Here is a 17,260-nt window from a genome sequence, read left to right as displayed (position 1 = left end):
CTTTCCCCTTTAGACTAGCCACACACAACGCATCACCGCCTTGAACTTGGCTTCTTGGGCCACCAAAATACCCATCACCCCTGCCCAGAGAGGTGGTCCTGGCAGATTGGACTCCGTGTAGTTCTGGAAACAAGCAGCACCTCTAGGAGCAATGACTCCTGGTGTGGAGAGGAGAGTTCCCTTACAAAAAGAGCACAAGAGACAAAACTGATGCAGAGCCACTCAGAAGTGATAAGATAAAGGATTTAATGGAATGAATGGAGAGGTCCTCAAAGTCCATGTTGGAGAAGAGCCTCTGTGACCCTTTGACAGTCTCCACTCCAGGGCTGAGTCTCTCCTGTCCCACCCACTGGAGTGTTGGGGACTCTCAGCTGTTTGAATCAGCTCCTGTGTGTGCTCCCCAGGAGATGATTGAGGTGCATTGCTGACTCCACACTGTCCTTGGAGACCCTTCTATGGCAGCCCCTGCTGATCCCATCAAATCCTCCAGCGGAAGAGAGATCAGCTCACAAGTCCTGCTCCCCTCGGCAAGTGGAGAATCCTTGAGTCATCTGACAGCTGGAAGGAGTGTATCAAACAATCCAGGGGGCCACAGTGGCCCTAACAATGGGACTCTAGCTCTGTCAGCATCAGGAGGCTGGGTCTAGTGGAAGGAAGGGGCTGCCCTGCACCCAGACTGAAAGGTAAGTCCTCATCTGGGCAGACCAACTGGCGGAATCTCTGAAAGACAAAGTCGGATGTTGAACAAGGGTGTACGGGTGGATCCGGCTCAACCACAGCCTCATCCCCCAAACTGCACCCCCAGCAAACAGCCCCTTTCTAAGTAGCCTTCCAGCAAAGGCAGCATGGAGGGGAGAGGCAGGGAGGAATTTGGTAATCACGTCTGGATCTCAGGCTGAATGATTCCCAGCTCATGACATGTAGGCCCTCCCCGTACTGGGACGGCAGCCCCTTAAGTCCAGGGATGCCCTAGAATAGCCCCAGTTCCCACATCCAGATATGACAGTTTGAATAGCAGCTGGGAATCCCCAGGACTTGTGTGGGACCCAGGGAAAATTCCCTTCCATGTCCCTGACCAGCGCTGTGATGCTGCCAAAACAAAGTCAGCCTCCCATGTACTGACCCCAGCTTTTACACCTGAGCCATCCAGCACATGTTTCAAATGCAGACCAACCCCACAATGCTTGAGAACAGCAGCACCCAGTCATTGCTTCCTCATAGTCAAGGCTGTACACATCCAAAGGCCACTCCTAGGGTGGGCAAAACAGCACTAACCCAGCCCCTGTGGGCATCAACAGGTGCTCTGCCGATGGAAATGTCAGCAAAAAGCAGAGGCTTTTCTCCACAGACAGGAAGACAGAGGTTATGGACCATCCCCATGCACTGCTCTAGGGGGCAAAAGTTGGTGAAGAAAGCTCAGAGATCCCCAAGTGCAGAAGGTCTCTAAAGCCAGCTTAGAGGAGCCTCATGGTAAGCAGAGGACATTCTGGAGGGAGGTGCATGGTCACATCATGTTGTGTTCTGGCCCAGGAGGAAACAGTTCAAGAGTGGCCCTGAGGCTGCTCTAACTTACACCAAATGCTGTATAGGCACCTGGCTGCCTCACAACACAGGCAGTGTAAAGGTGGCTTCAAGCCTTCACTGATGCCCCACCACTCTCCATTCCAACAAAGAGATGGTGGGGACTCAGCAGGGGACCTAGAGGTCCCAGCATGCAGCCTAGCCTGCCTCATACACTGGCATCCATAGTCCCCACAGGCCAGACCTCCACACTTGAGACGAGGGCAGCCCACAGGCTATCCGTAGACCCCAGTGGACTGTGTTTGGCGTGGGGCCTGCACTTGGTCTCCTATCAGCACTTCCCACAAAGCTGTTTTCCTATGACGTTTGACAAGTGATGGAGAGCCAATAACTGCAAGGCACAGGAAGGCAGCTAGTTCTGTGTAGCCCTCCAGCCAGCTTGAATTCAATAAAGCCACTAATTCTTTACAGTAATAGACTGAGCTCCAGTAACTTAATTCTACGCTCCTGTTATTAACCCACAACACACCAATCACACCTCAAGAGGTGAAGAGTTCTGTGGCACCTTATAGACTAACAAACGTATTGGAGCATGAGGCTGTCATTTTAATATGCTCCCTCCCCCCATATCAGCCCCTTTGTGGCCCAGACCGCCTCCTGAAGCAGCAGCCTCACCTCTCTCAGGGAGCCCTTGATCATTGAGAGTTTGTAGACAATCCAGAGAGGGATGCAGACCATAGATGAGAGAGCCAGCAGCCAGCCCAGGGTGTCTCCCCACCACGGGTACACGTACTTCTTGTAGGTCAGAGGGGTATATTTAATCAGAGAAAACAGGAAGGTCACCTGGGGAGGTGGAAGAAGTCAAGAAGAGAGGAAGGGGGGAAGCAATGCCATTAGTCAACATAATCTCCCTTCTGACTTCACACCCACAGCAGGACTTCCTTGGGACAGACAGCCCAAGGGGCAACAATCAGAGCATCCATCAGACCCACTTGGGTGCTGCTGCCCCTTCAATTAGTGTTTGTTATCTCAGCCAAGAGCTCATCCTAGCAGCAGTCCCAGGCAATCTGTTCCCTCCCCCAGTTATTCCATCCCCACTCATGGATGTCCATGGTGATCAGATAGACCACACAGCAGCAGCTGGGTTAGAACCTGTGGCTTGCAAACCACAGGCCACTTGAGCTAAAGTGGGAGTCTGCTCGCTAGGTGTATGTCTGCACAGCCAGCAGAAACCTGCTGCAGAGGGTCTCACAGCCTGGGTCTACAGATTCAGGCTCATTCTATAGCACTCGAAATAGTTGTGCAGACATTCAGTATCGGACTGGAGCTCAGGTTCTGAAGCAGAGCCTGAGCTCCACCCCAAATGTCTACACAGCTTTTTTTAGTGGCTTAGCATGAGCCTGAGTCTGCAGACCCTGTCTCTGAAACTTGCTGCCGTGGATTTCTGCTGGCCGTGTAGATGTACCATAGCTGTCAGTAGCAGTAGGATTCTTGCCTTCTACGGATCAGGTGCTGGAGGACAACGTGATGGCCACACTGAGCCAGTGAGCCATTACAAGCTTGCCTGCTCCATGGGAAAGTGCTTACTACCTACTCAATATATCCCCAACACAGGGGTCCCAGAGCGATCCATTTCCCCCACTCCCACAACAATCCAACCAGCCCCACTCCTCTCTCAGGTCCCCAGACCAATGGCCTCCAAGCTCTCACCATGCAGACAGCTGGCATGATGAAGAGCCAGCAGTATTTGATAATAGGCCATGGCCTGTAACATTGAAGACATGATTGGTTACCACAGAAACGATCAGCACCTGAGAAAGACAAGGAACAAGACCCTGTTAACAAAAGGGAACAAGAGTAATGGTCTGCATGGCCCAGAGAGGATACTGACCGACAGGAAGACCCATGTGGAGAGGAGGGACCTCAGAAATGGGGTATTATGGGTAATACAGATAAGCGCAAACAGGGGAAATTTGTTAGGGTCATGGACTTCCTTGCTGGCATGAGGCAGCTTCTCCAGCCAGCTCCCCCAGGGCTCTGCTGTCAGGAAGCTCCCACCATCTAAGTCCCTGGGCATTGAAGTGAAGGCACGTTGTGCTACTGTCTGTAAAGGGTTCCAATGTACCAGGTTTACTAAGGGGATCTGTGGCCTGGTGCTCTTGGGAATAACAGAGACCAGCCCCAGTGAGGGGACAAGAGTCCACTCAGGGATTCGGAGTCAGTGAAAGCTGCTGGCCACCAGGCGCATACTCACCATACACCCAGCCGATACAAAGCGTCTCAAAGATGACAACGAAGAGCAGGCACATGCTGCTGGCAGCATAGTAATCGAAGAGCTGGAAGATGTACATCCCACCAGGGTGGGGCCAAGCAGGGAGAAGAGAGTGAGAAGAAATCTAACTAAGGGACAGGTCAAGCTGTTCAGCTGGAGAATGAACCAACTCAGGTCTTTGGCACCTTCCGGCCCCACCATCTCCTGACAGAGCCCAATGACAAGCATTCCCCTTATAAGCCCAACCTGGCCAAACCTGATCTGCACTGGGGACCTCTGTGGAAATCCTGTTTTCCCCAGATCCCATCCCTGCTCTCTCTGCAGCCTCTCGTTTGCAGGAGAGGATAAATCACTGTCCAGGAGTTCAGAGTTATTTTTAGGATAGTGTGGAAAAAAAAATAAGCCTGGTAGTGGGAAATGGGAAAAAGAGACCCACAGGTCAATATCTCTAATGTTCAAAACAATCAGCTCAGACTCCAAATTTGCACCCAGATATAACTGAGTGCAATTTTGCAGGCACAAATCATTAAGGGCCCAAATTTTAGCTGGCTTAGTTGCCTAATTCTACAGGTGCTGCTACAACACAGGCCCGCAATTAATTCCAGGCACAAAATTGCAAGTGCAAAATCAGAGGCAGCTTTTCAAAAATCAGGCCCAAAGGAACACCGAAGGAGCCAGAGAGAAAGAGAGAAACCCACACACAGGAGTCACCCCCTCCCACTGCCAAAAGGGAACCTGGGCCCAATTCTGATCTCACACCAGTTTTTACACCAGCAGAATTCTATTCACTTCCATGGGGCTAATCCCAGTTTACACAAATAGACGTGAGGTCAGAACCAGGCCCAGCAGCTTACTGTGCACATAGTGCTCATGAGGGTCCCATCAAGGAAGGAAGAAAGGGATAAAGATGCTCCAATAGCCTTCAAATGAGACAGCGGTAGGGCTTGGTTTGCATGAAACTCTGAAACGTCCTGACCTTCAAAACACTCTCTCACAGGCCAGCACAGAGCAATGATCCACGAGAGTTTAGGACAGGCAATGAAAGCTGCACTATCCAGTTGAAAGAATTTTTAGCAAGGCAGAATGTAAAACCCTGCACTGGAACTGGGCCACATCACTGCAGAGCAGCTCTTGTAAAAGACACCCCAGAATCCTTACTGACCACTCAGGTCAGGAGTCCCCTTTAAACCCCACCCCAAAGCTGCCAACTCCAGCAGCACCGTGCCCACTAGTCCCATGCTGAGATTCAGTACTGAAGTAAGAGGGCAGAGCACCACCTACTGAATCAGTAACACCACTGTTTGCAGCACCTGGGGTGCGCCTTAGAGGTCTCCCATATGAGCACTGACCCAACACTAGGATTACCATATCTGAAGTTTCAAAAAAGAGGACACCAGGAGTGGGGGGTGTAGCCCCGCCCCCTAGCCACTCCTTCCCACTTCCTGCCCTGACTGCCCCCCACAGAATCCCCAACCCATCCACCCTCCCCCGCTTCTTGTTCTCTGATCACCCCTCCTGGGATTCCTGCCCCCCAGAACTCTACCCCCTATCTAAGCCTCCTTCTCCTTGTCCCCGACTGCCCCCTTCTGAGACCCCCCCATCCTAACTGCCCCCATAGGATCCTGCTCCCTACCTGTCCCCTGACCTCAGTGACTTGAGTTACATGCCCAGCCACAGCACTTGTCCTCAAGAGTTTGGGAGTCACATTTTAAAATTACTGCTACACTCCCATAAACCAAAAATAGTCATTCTCCATCATTGTAATAAAAACCTTGATAAATGTTCATAGAAAAGGGGATCTTTCAGTAAATAAAAGCAGAATAGAAGTAACTTCTAAAAAGTTCTCTGAAATCTTTGTCAATAGAGAAAGCTCTAAGAAGATCTCCAAAAGCTAAGCACTTTAAGTGTTTTTATTTTCTTCTGGATTCATATTCACCTCCCTGCCAGATCAAAGAACTTCAATTGTCAAATATAAATATTGGTCATTTTCAGACTTGCACTTAATTCTTCTCCTAATGCATGACTTGCAGTGAGTTTTTATGAGGAAGTTTTAAAGGCCAGGTCTTATATTCACCACAGTTTGTATCACTGTTGAATAATAGCTGACTGTGTCTCCAAATATAATACATATGTAGGCAATGAGTCAGATTTAATAGTCTTTATTGGATTCTGATATTTATTGCAAAATTGAACTAAGTGCTTTGATGAAGCAGTTTTTACAAGCACTAGTATGAATTGAAGCTAGCAGTTACATTAATTTAATCTCTGTTCTCTGGATATGATGAAAAGCTTGGCAAGAATTTAGACAGTAGCCATTGCAAATGTTACAGAACACCATTGTGGGTGAGGGATTATATAGCTACTGCAAGTGGCTGTAAACAAAAGAAATGATGGTTTAACAGTTAGCCAGTGAGAAACCATAGTATTTCCATTATTATACAAACAGGTCTTAAAGTCATTGCCTTTCTTCCTGATGTGTTAAAAGCAATTACATTGGTTAATAAAATTCAAAGACAAGTTTTGTTTTTCCCATTCACAAAGTGTAACGGACAGATCCTCTTTAGAATGCTGGGTGATATAGTCTTACCATTATCTCTCCAGCTATTTTTCTAAGTAAAACAAGTTACATATTTAATGCTGTCTGAAACAGAGAGAAAGATTAACATGAATAAATAATATAGGCTTTAGAAACAGAACTATAAACTGGAAAAAATGAGGCAAAAATGGAAAGGAATTGTAGAGGAGAGGATTTTGCTAAGGGAACAACAGCTACTATTTAGAACATGCAGACAGGCAATTCACTGCCCCCCAGGATCCCATGCCCCTTCTCCAACTCTCCGACCCCCTTACCTGCAGCTAAGAGCAGCGTGTCAGGCTCTGCGCCTCACGGAGAACCCAGCCCCCCAGCGCTGCCGGCGATCTGAGGCTGGGGGAGGGGAGCGGGGAGGCTTTGGCTGCCACTGCCAGCGCCACTACCCCGGTGCTGCCGGTGATCTGAGGCTGCAGGGGAGGGGAGGAGTTGGGGAGGGGCTTTGGCTGCCGGAGAGGCCCCAATCAGCAGCTCAGTCTGGCTTGGCCCCGCTGTCAGCCGCTTTTCGGTCTTTAAATAGCGGTCCATGGGGAAATCCCGGACATTTACAAATTCCCCCCGATAAGCCAGACGTGTCTGGGTAAACCCGGACGATATATAACTAAGTTCACCCCCCAATAAACATCAAATTGTTTGCACACTTTCTTTTTGGGTTGCTTGTCTCTCTTCATGAGAAGGAGAAGGGAGGAAAGAAATAAGCCCGCTAACAACCCCCTTGATATCATGATGGCATTTTAGGGAGTAGATAGAGGATAAGGCACATACAGCATCATAGGACACCACGTAACACCATGCCAGGATGTGTTGGGATGGAGCATGTCCACATTATAAAGGATGTCTCCTCCACCAGTACAAGGGAATCTTATATCTATGGCTCTGTATAAATGACTGCTAATAATAATAACGCTGTGTTAGTGGCTGAAGGACGGCAGCTCCAATAGCACAGCACCCCTCATGCCTGTCCAGATTGCTGAGGGGTATCCAGTAGCCACTAATATTCTGTATTCCTGGTTGGTGCATCCATTGTACAGCACTTAGCACTATTTATTCATTAAAGGTGCTTTATGCTGTATTAATTGATAATCATCTGGAATTTGAATCCATAGCCAAAATACAGCTGGTTTTATGCTGTGACAGCCTTGCGGTTCATTAGAAGGTGCGTGGTGGACTTTAGTATAGAAAAGGGGCTGAAGAACACAACGAAAAAGGAGAAGTTATTGTACTATAGAAAATACCACCTCTGGTCAGCAGGAAACTAGGGCCTGGGACATTCCTTTCTGGCAGTATGGATTGGGATCATAAATTACAAAGACAGTCACTGCACCTTGTCCTTATGGAGTTTAAAACAGAGCCTCGATCAGCTGGGCTAGGGGGCAGTGCCATGAAAGGGCTCCTCTGTTAGATCCTTCCCACGATGACTGAAACCAACAGTGGAGTTGGGGACACACAAGCGGCATCAGAGGAGGTCAAAGGGCAGTGGCAGGAGCAGCTACAGAGCAGGATGAAGAGGTTCTGCCCTCTGCCTAGACAGCAGCATCGGAGACTCTCCCCTTCAGTGAGGTCTTTGCTTTTAATCTATTGTTCTGAACAGTCACCTCTTGTGTGGGCTGAGTCATCTGCTGAAAACGCTGTGCAGGAACAAAGAAAGATTACAGGAAGGACACAGGTAACCAGGGGAAAACGAGGAGACCCGTTCACCACCACCACCTCCACACGTGGCATGTGGCTGAAGCTGAAGGTCATAACCCTTCTTTCCAAATTGAAGAGACATCCCTAGTTACAGCAAGAGGGCTACCAAGGGGATAGTGAACACTGAAGGTGATTAGGACAATTGCTCCAGATACCACACACCTCCATCTGGCAATGTAATTACTTCCCCTTTGCTCCTCTAGTATACACAGTTCTCTCTTCTGAATGACAGAAATCACCATTACAAAGTAAGCCAGTAGTTACCGCACAGTTGTAGCAGCACCTAGATGCTAAAGCTAGTCAAAAAAATTTTTTCAATGACCAAAAATGTCAAGGTTCTTCCCATTTCACAGGATTCAAAATGGACCCACTTCTCATTTTCTATTCAATTTTTCATGAACTTCTCATTAAAAATGTTATCCAATGGTTACAGAATGCCAAGGAATTTACAGTTTATGGCTCTGATCCTGCATGGCCCTTTATGCCAGCATGTGTTCCCAATTATATTAACCTGACAGGATCAAAGTCTAAATAAAACTGAGGTCCATTGGTAGAGCCGTGACCGGAAGACAGCCAGGGAGATGGAATGTGGGAGGGTACAGTCCCTCAGGCAGGGGGGCACTCACTGTCTGAGCAGTATGGGTTGAAGCCTAGGGTTGAATGGACATGGAGGCTAAATTCCAGGAGGGAAAGTGGTGCTTTAAATTATGGAACATGAGGCAGAGGGGAAGGGGGCCTGAAGTGAATGGACATCACTGAGCTGGAGAAGAGGGAAGAGTCCCCGTACTCAGACATATCTGAAGTGTTTCTTGCTGGGTGAGGCCCCTGAACTGTTTAGTGAGGCTCTCCTGCCATTCATGTGCTTTTTTCTTACATTCATGCTCAGTAGGATTAAAATGGTTTATAATCTTTCCTGTCTGTCAAAACCCCTTTATTCTGTGCTGACATCTAATTTCCCTCCAGCCTCATCTCTGTTACAAGCTAATCCTCTCTCTCTCTCTCTCACACACACACACACACTATATCCCTACTGCCACATGCTAGTGCAATGGATCCTGGAGGCCGGGGGTCTGGGTGTGTGTGTTGGCTGCCTCCAAAAAAAGTGACATTCCACTGAACTGGCAGAACGGTCAGTGCACTCGGGGATATCGAGTCTGATAGAGTGAGCAAACGGAGGGGAAGGTAAATAGAAGCCAATCACGCTATTATTTCTAATTCCCATTGACTGACATTGTCAGTATGCACCAGATGCTCAGAGAGCTCCTGGAGCAACAGAATATAACCACACTCCATGGGCCTGCAAGACAGGGATTCAGTGGAAACATGGATAATCACGTGGGCACCAGGTGGGATCTCAGATTACAGATGGATTCAGAGGCACAACTACAAGGATTCAGCTCACTTAGGGGCAGATTGCGATATCCTTAATAATTGGTATAGTACAAGTTGCCCTGCTGAAGTCAGCGGAACTACTTGAGGATTTCGATGCTACTCTGTGAGTCAGGACATCACAATCTGGCCCTCCCAGCCTGCTCCTGCTCCCAGTGAAGTCAGGAGAATACTGTCCCCAGCTTCAATGGGAATAGAATTGGAACCAAACACAGGAAGGAACTGATGCCCCAATTAGGAGACAAGAAGGGATTTCCCCCCATGGCACATTACCAGTGAGTGGCGGGGAGGGGTGGTGAGTGTTCATACCATCCTATGGAGCTCTGAGCAAGGATCACCTGTAAGGATCAGAGATGGGTCTGAGTGGGGATTGTTCGCTTTAATTCTCAACATGATTTGCAGCCTATTGCTATCAGTAGAGAGAAGGGTAATGCCCTGTGACTGCCTTTGACTGAATCTCTTCTTCTGGCCCAAAAGAAAGTGACATTATGACATTATGGTCTATACTGGTGCAGCGCTGGGGCCTCTCTCTGTCCTTCTTTCATTTTTAAAGTGAATTGAATGCTGGTGAAAGATTGGAGACTGACAGGCCTTTTTATCCATGAGACAGCCAGTTCCAGTGCAAACCTCCCTCACCAGTAGACCCTGACTCTGAGCTAGTTCAGGCTTCATGCTCATTCAGAACATGGCATCTTTGCTGAGACTGCCTGATAGTGACATTCATAGCTAGAACTGGGCAGGAACTGGAATTTCCATCTTTTCAAACATTTGCTTTCATTCCAAATCGGAACAAAAAAGAATTTAGACATTTCCCATGAAACAAGATGTATGAAAAGATTTCGTTCCAGGACAGTCAAAAACCATTTCCTTTTGATTTTGACTTTAAAAAAAAAACAAAAAAAAAAGAAAAAAAAAAGAAAAAAAATTATAATATAAAATAAAATTCAAAATGAAAAGTCAAAATGAAAAAATCAAAATGTTCCATTTCTGAAATGGCCCAGACAAAATGTTCTGACCTTCGCAAAACGCATAATTTCAATTTCTTTTTTTCAAAACAAAGTTTTGTCAGAATCAACATGTCCCCTTGGAAAGTTGTGTTTCTGACAGAACAGCATTTTCCAATGGGAAAACATTCTGGTGGACAGGGGAGGCTCTAGGAATCTGGCCGCCCCAAGCAGGGCGGCACCTCGCAGGGGGCGTGCTGCCGGTCGCCGGTCCCGCTGCTCCGGGGGACCTCTTGCAGACGTGCCTGTGGAGCTTCCGCACTCATGCCTGCAGGAGGTCCACCCAAGCCGCGGGACCAACGGACCCTCCGCAGTCATGCCCGCGGGAGGTCCGCTGGTCCCTCGACTCCGCTGGACCTCCCGCAGGCATGACTGCAGAAGTCCGCCGGAGCCGCCTGCCACCCTGCCGGCAAAATGCCGCCCCAAGCGCGCGCTTGGGTCTGGAGCCGGCCCTGCTGGTGGAAGATTTTCAAACATCTCTCTGTGTAACAGTAATATGCTGATGTGGACAGCAGTCTGCTAGGAATGGGACCAAGAGTCCCTTGACTTGTTTCACATAAGACACCAAACAGGAATGAGATGGTAACAATTTTTGGTCATTACTGACCTGTGCAGGATGGTAGCCAAGAGGTAAAGGCACATATCTCCTTACCCCAGTCCCCTAAGGCATTCATTTGCCTCAGTGAGGAAGGGTTTTCTATTGGCTTACATGGAATGTGTCATGCAGGAGGTAGTAGAACGCATAAGAAGCAGATCAGAAGAGTGCAGAGGGTATTGGGGGATAAGGAGGGAGTATCTGGGAAGTCTTGGCTTACAAAGACCACAGGAATCAATGCCATGACACAGGGGCTGCATGAAGTTTATAGTGGGTTGCTGGTGGGAAATTCCCTCTGGACAGATAATTGAGCAGAGGCAGAAGTTGGAAAGTTGCTTTTACCTGCCTGATGGTCCCCTCGGAGGTGAAGAAGTAATACAGCATGTAGCCCGGAATCAGCACCATGGAAGACAGAGCCATGAGCCAGCCGATGCCCTGTCCCCATGGGGGATAGACATATTTCCCCAGAGTCAGAGGGGTCATTTCAACCACACTGAAGAAGAAAACACCCTGAAGAAACAGGATCAGCAGTCACAGCATAGTATAGCACAAGCAGAAATATTCACTGACTTTGTCCTTTTGAGAGTTCCCTAAATTCTCACTATGAGTTATAGTCTATAATCACGAACCATTCCCAAGCCCTCCCCTCCCCCCAGCCAGGTCTCATCATCATTCCCATCCCCAGCCCCCAAGCCAGGGCTCCGCCCAATTCCCCCCCAGCCCCCCCCCCCCCCCAGACCCAGACCACCCCCCACAGCCCCCCCAGCAGACAGCAGGCAGAGAGAGAAATGTTCTCCCCATGGTCAGTGCCCCTAAACTCCCTTGCCCCAGTCAGGGTACTTACACCCCTCCCTACTTCACCTCTGCTGCACACCACACTCCCAAACCATTTTCTAAACAGCGTCCCCTTAGCTGATTCTCAGGAGCTAGGAACGCCCCACACCCAGCATTCCTGCGGCAATCCCAATAGCACCTCCTGCTGGGAGAGGAAGGGTTGGAGGGTGGGTGGAGGAGCTGAAAGATCATCAGTGCCAATTCTATTATTTCTGAGAGTGCCTCCTGCTGGGAGAGGCTTGGGAGTGGCTGAGGCTGGAGCTACAGTGGCTGAAAGTTTTCTCCACAGCCAGAGGCGGCTCTAGCAATTTCGCCGCCCCAAACAGGGTGGCACGCTGCGGGAGGCGCTCTGGCGGTCGCCGGTCCCGCGGCTCTGGTGGACCTCCTGCAGACTTGCCTGCGGAGGGTCCGCTGGTCCCGCGGTTCCGGTGGACCTCCCGCAGGCATGCCTGCGGGAGGTCCACCGGAGCCATCTGCTGCCCTACCGGCGACAGGCAGAGCGCCTCCCGCGGCATGCCGCCCCAAGCACGCGCTTGGCACGCTGGGGTCTGGAGCCGGCCCTGTCCACAGCCAATAATGATTTTTAAAGTCATAAATCACCAGTTCAGCTTCTGAAATATCAAACACAGGAGCAACCTATTACTAACTGCATGTTCTAGGCCAAGCTCCCCGCTCTCTTCTGAGACTCAGTTGCAGGGATTCAGGTGGGAGAATAAAAGAGGCTCCACATATTTCTTTTCCTGCCAGTTGCTTTGACTTTTCTTAGGACCAATTTGAGTTTAATACCAGATCTGGATTTGGATCGGAGTTACCTAGATTAAAATTTTAGTGTTTCCCCCACCCACAGAATGTTCCCAGTGAGGTGACCCTTCTAGATGAACCTCCCCAAAGAGAGTTGCTTTGTTCTCACCACACAAACAAGGGGAGTGAAGAAAGCCCAGCAGAGCTTCCACCAGCTGCAAGGTTGGTAGCCAATCATCTCTTCAATGTTCCTGTAAAATCTGTTCACACCTACAGTGAGAAATGTGTATTAACAGCAGCAATGATATCTCAGCACCATTCTCATAACCTCTCTCCAGTGACCCAACACACACCAGGAGAAGGCGGACATGTGAGATCAGAGAGGAGAGCAGACATTTAAGGTGAGCGTGGAGAAGTGTAACGCTCACTCCCCAGATAAAACGTAGACGCCATTGATACAAACTCTGAACTGGGATCTTAACAGATACCTGGATCATTTTATGACCACTAAAACATCTACAGCTTCCCAAGCTAACACAGTGATAGTAATCAACTAGGAAAGGTCTAGATCATAAGCTAGACTAGGTCATAAATTGACCTTGGAGGGGTCAAGAAGGAATTCCCCGATACCCCAGCACTGCACAATTGGATGGGCAAGTTACTGAAGGGGGGGACTCTGGTCTCCCTTTGAAGCATCAGGCATCGGACACTGCCAGGATACCAGGGCAGATGGCTCAGCAGTCAGATTTGGCCTAACAAATTCTATATTCATATCATACCCTCGAGAAATCCAAATCTAGAGGCTTGTGCATATTTCCATTTGTATGGGAATCTCTGCAAACGTGTGCCCAGCTGAGTGGCTGTCCGAGGAAGCAAGATGAGTGTCTCCCCGGGGTTTTTCAAAAGCTTTCAGCTTTGGCCCAACACTATAGTCAATTGTCAATCTCCCACCGACTTCAATGGCTAGTGTTGAGGGCTTTTGAAAATGGCACCTTCTGTGCCTAGAGATAAGCAGCAAAGGAACAAGGTGAGTTGCATTTACCATAACACCAGGAAATTGAGATGGTCTCAAAGAAGACGAGGAAGAGAAGACACATGCCGCTGGCTGAATAATAATCAAACAGCTTGAAGACATAAATGCCACCCTGAGGAGACAAAGGCAAGGGGAGGTGGTCTGGTTATGGAGTACAGCCTGGGTGGGGAGCTGAGGATTAATATCATCAATACTTTCATCTAATCATTTTGCCTTTGTATGTTAATTTCCTTGGCCCATGGAAGCCAAGAAAGATGCATCATTTTGTTATAATCTAATTCCTGCCATTTTAACAGACGTACTCTGGAATGTGGTCAAGGAGTGAGTGTTGAGGCCTGGCTGAGGGTGGGGAGAGAAGCAGGACTCTCGAGTGGCTGCCTTCCCCCTCTAGTGTGAGGAGAAGCCGCTTTGTAAAATGAATCCATTCTGTCCCTCCTGCTGCACTTCAGATGTCTCTGCAGACGTTCCATCTTCTGTGACTCATCCAGCATGAAGTCACAAAGTGAGAAACCCAAACCCTGGCCTCCATGTCACTGAGCCAGATCCCAAAGTCTGCACACAGAGCCTGGGCCTCACTGCCATACACCCAGTATAAGGATCTCTGCATTAGGTCACTCACTAGGGCATGTAAACATGGAGCCTGGGCCTTAGTGTCACTGCCTCAGAGCCCCTCCAGACCTGCTCTCTTTTGGTTTATCTCAATCTTCTGCATAGAGAATGTGTCACCCTCCAGGGCATAGGCCCATCCTGGAAGCGACAGGAGTCCCAGCTAGACTGACCACAAGGATGATGGTAACTTACTGAGATTTAATGTGGAGACTGCAGCTTGCTGGACAGATGACTGTGCTGGGCAAAGCCAAGACCAGCAGTGGCCCTAGTGCCTTTCACGGACAATGGCCGTTCCCCCCAGGCGTCCTCTGCTTCTGTTATACAAGGAGGTGGATGGAAGAGCACCAGGAATAGGTGCTGGAGTGAGCACAGGGAGAGGTACCTGGGTGATGTTGGAGAATCCGACAATGTAGGAGATAAGACAGACCACAGCAATGAAGAGCTTCTTCCTGGCCCTGAGGAGATAGGGATACTCATCTGTCAGGGCTGTGACAAACCCCTCCACGATGCAGAACTGCAGGAGGAAAGACACACACATACATAAATTCATCACCACCTTCTGCACTCCCTTGAAACACTCCTCCTCCTCTTTCCCCCACTCCCCCAGCGCGGTGGAGAACGCACCACCTCTCAGCCTGGATTTGTGTCACTTCTTCTATCTCTGTGTCCAACTGACCACTGCTTCCCTGCTGCCTGGAGGCGGTGGATGACCTCACCTACACCTCATTTCCTGTAAGAGCTCCAGCATGTAGTCACGATGCTGAAGGGCCACCACGCTGAAGCCGTGTGTGTGTGTGTGTGTGTGTGTGTGTGTGTGTGTGTGTGTGAAAATCCATTCCTTCCACTTGACTGCAGGAGTTACCACAGGTAGCTGGATGATGATTGCTGTTGTGGAGAAGGAAAGGGGCTGGTGTGAAAGTGATGGGGTGGGTGGCTGAGAGGGAGGACTGAATATGCCAAGTCATGGGGAGAAGGTAGGGGAAATAGAGACGGGCCTGGGTATTGGAGACCATTAAGTGGGGGAAGATATGGGTGTGGAAAGCTGTGGGCAAGAGGGTAAACGGCAAGGGAACTGGAAGTCACTTCAGATTAAGAGTGGTGTATGGGAGGAGAGGGAAGTGGGCACAGGAAGTCACTGAAGCAGACGTGCCTGGGGAAGTCCTAGGGGAGTTGTGTGAGGAGTAGTGGAGGGGGAGAGGAAGGTTGAAGCAGTAAATACCGAAGGGATAGACACCTCTCCATGTCCTAACTAGACCACATGGAACACACAGGAAGAGGTGGCCAAATTGTGCGATGCTCCTAGTGCAATCCACGTAACATGGTATCTTGTTTCATGATGATTACTGACACATAGTGGATTTAAATTCCAGAGCAGAAGCATGGTCTAGCAGCTTGTGCACCTGGCTAGGGGCTTGGAGGCCCCAAGGTCTAATCCTGACACTCATGTGCTACGTGACCTTGGACAAGTCATTAAGGCGAAAGGTTTCAAACCTGGATGCGTAAAGTTAGACACCCAAATAGAACATTTAGGCACCTAAATAAAAGTGGCCTGATTTATAGCCGTGCTGAGCTCCTGCAGTTCCCACTGGCGTCAGCTGGAGTTGCGAGTGCTCCGTACCTCTGAAGAGCAGGCCATTGTGGTGTTTCCTCTTTGATATTGCTTAGGTTGCTGGAGTGCTGAGTCCACTGCCTATCGTGCTTGCCAATAGTGTCCTATTATTTCCTTGTCCTCACCCCTCCCCTCCCATCGGGCTGGCTGTCTCCATCTCTTATCTCTTGCTGTATGCCCAGAGTATAAGATCTTTGGGGCAGGGACAGTCTTTTGTTTTGTGTTTGTGCAGCACCTAGCACAATGGGAGTCTGAGGTCCGCAACTGGGGCTCCCAGGCGCTAGCATAATACAAATAATAAATAATAATTGTTATTACTCTGTGTACTCCCTTCCTTCTTTCTCTTTACAGTGGCTTTGGTGTGTTTTCTGAAATGTTTCCCTTTCCTCAGTATATTGTCATGTCTCTTCATTGTTCCTGTCACTTTTCTATTATAGGCATCTGCCCCGCCCCCACCCCAAACCTGAGTTGGTGATCCTGTTATTTCCTGTTTCTTATTCCCATTCCTGATTCTCCCCCCTCTTGCCGGGATCTGGTCATTCCATCAATGGTGGGGCAGGAGACTCAGTAGAATATTGAGTCACTGGCAGGCTGGCACCTCACATCGATTAGCAGACAAGAGAGTTTTCCGACAGCCCCAGGGGCATTCATCCCCCACCACAGGATACAAAAAACTCGCACTGGCTTCCGGGAGAGCTCCTTGTATCATGCAGGAGAAGACGACGGCCTAAAGGGAGTTTAACTGCAGAAAAACAGCTGTTCAGCAGACAGGCTTGTGGGTGGGTGTTTCTGCTCTGCAGGACTCTGATTCCATCAGCAAGAAATGCTCATGAATAAGCTGTAAGAGATGGCATCACATGGGACACACGCGGGCTTGGAATCACAAGGCGCAACTAACTCCCCTGGTGGAGCAAACGCCTGACCTGGAAACTGGTAGTTAAAAGGAATCATTAGTATATTATGCAAGAGGGTCTAGATGCATGAGAACTAAACCCACAAGTGAAAACGGGTGCATGTGTCTGGGTGTATCAATGTATGCCACTGCGGCTGTGAATAAGAATTTGTGATGTCCCTCATGGCGCAAAGAGACAGGATTTAGTGGTAGTAAATACACAAAGGATTCTTTACTGATGCTACTGGACAGACAGACCCTGTTATTCCCCTTAACTCTCCAGCAACCTGTGCTGCCTAGTGTCATGAAAATCAATTCTCCTTAAGCCCAGGTGTGACCAGGCTGAGTCCCGACTCTGTCCTCCCCAGAGCACACAGATCCGGAGTTAGGCCCAAATTCAGCAATGTGCTTAAACACATTCTTCACTTTAAGCACATTCTTAAGGGCTTTGTTGAACCAGGATGGACTTAAGCGCATGTTGA

At 49.1% G+C, this 17,260-nt stretch overlaps 1 protein-coding gene across 1 annotated transcript in view; it reads right to left on the bottom strand.

Annotated features, from left to right (window-relative positions):
• Positions 1-288: 288 nt before the first annotated feature.
• Positions 289-17,260, bottom strand: part of LOC120409388 (sodium- and chloride-dependent GABA transporter 1-like) — a 52,902-nt gene continuing 35,930 nt past the window's right edge. Inside the window, exons 10-15 of the mRNA XM_039547415.1 lie at positions 14,660-14,791; positions 13,678-13,780; positions 12,848-12,905; positions 3,232-3,286; positions 2,197-2,364; positions 289-720 (exon numbers count right to left, since the gene is read on the bottom strand). Coding sequence (XP_039403349.1) covers positions 601-720; positions 2,197-2,364; positions 3,232-3,286; positions 12,848-12,905; positions 13,678-13,780; positions 14,660-14,791 — 636 coding nt within the window. The 3' untranslated portion in view covers positions 289-600. The remainder of the gene's footprint in view (positions 721-2,196; positions 2,365-3,231; positions 3,287-12,847; positions 12,906-13,677; positions 13,781-14,659; positions 14,792-17,260) is intronic.

This window comes from Mauremys reevesii, linkage group 1 (genome assembly GCF_016161935.1).
Source record: "Mauremys reevesii isolate NIE-2019 linkage group 1, ASM1616193v1, whole genome shotgun sequence".
NCBI lineage: Eukaryota > Metazoa > Chordata > Testudines > Geoemydidae > Mauremys > Mauremys reevesii.
Note: the sequence above shows the minus strand (reverse complement) of the source record. Positions and strands in the feature narration are given on the sequence as shown.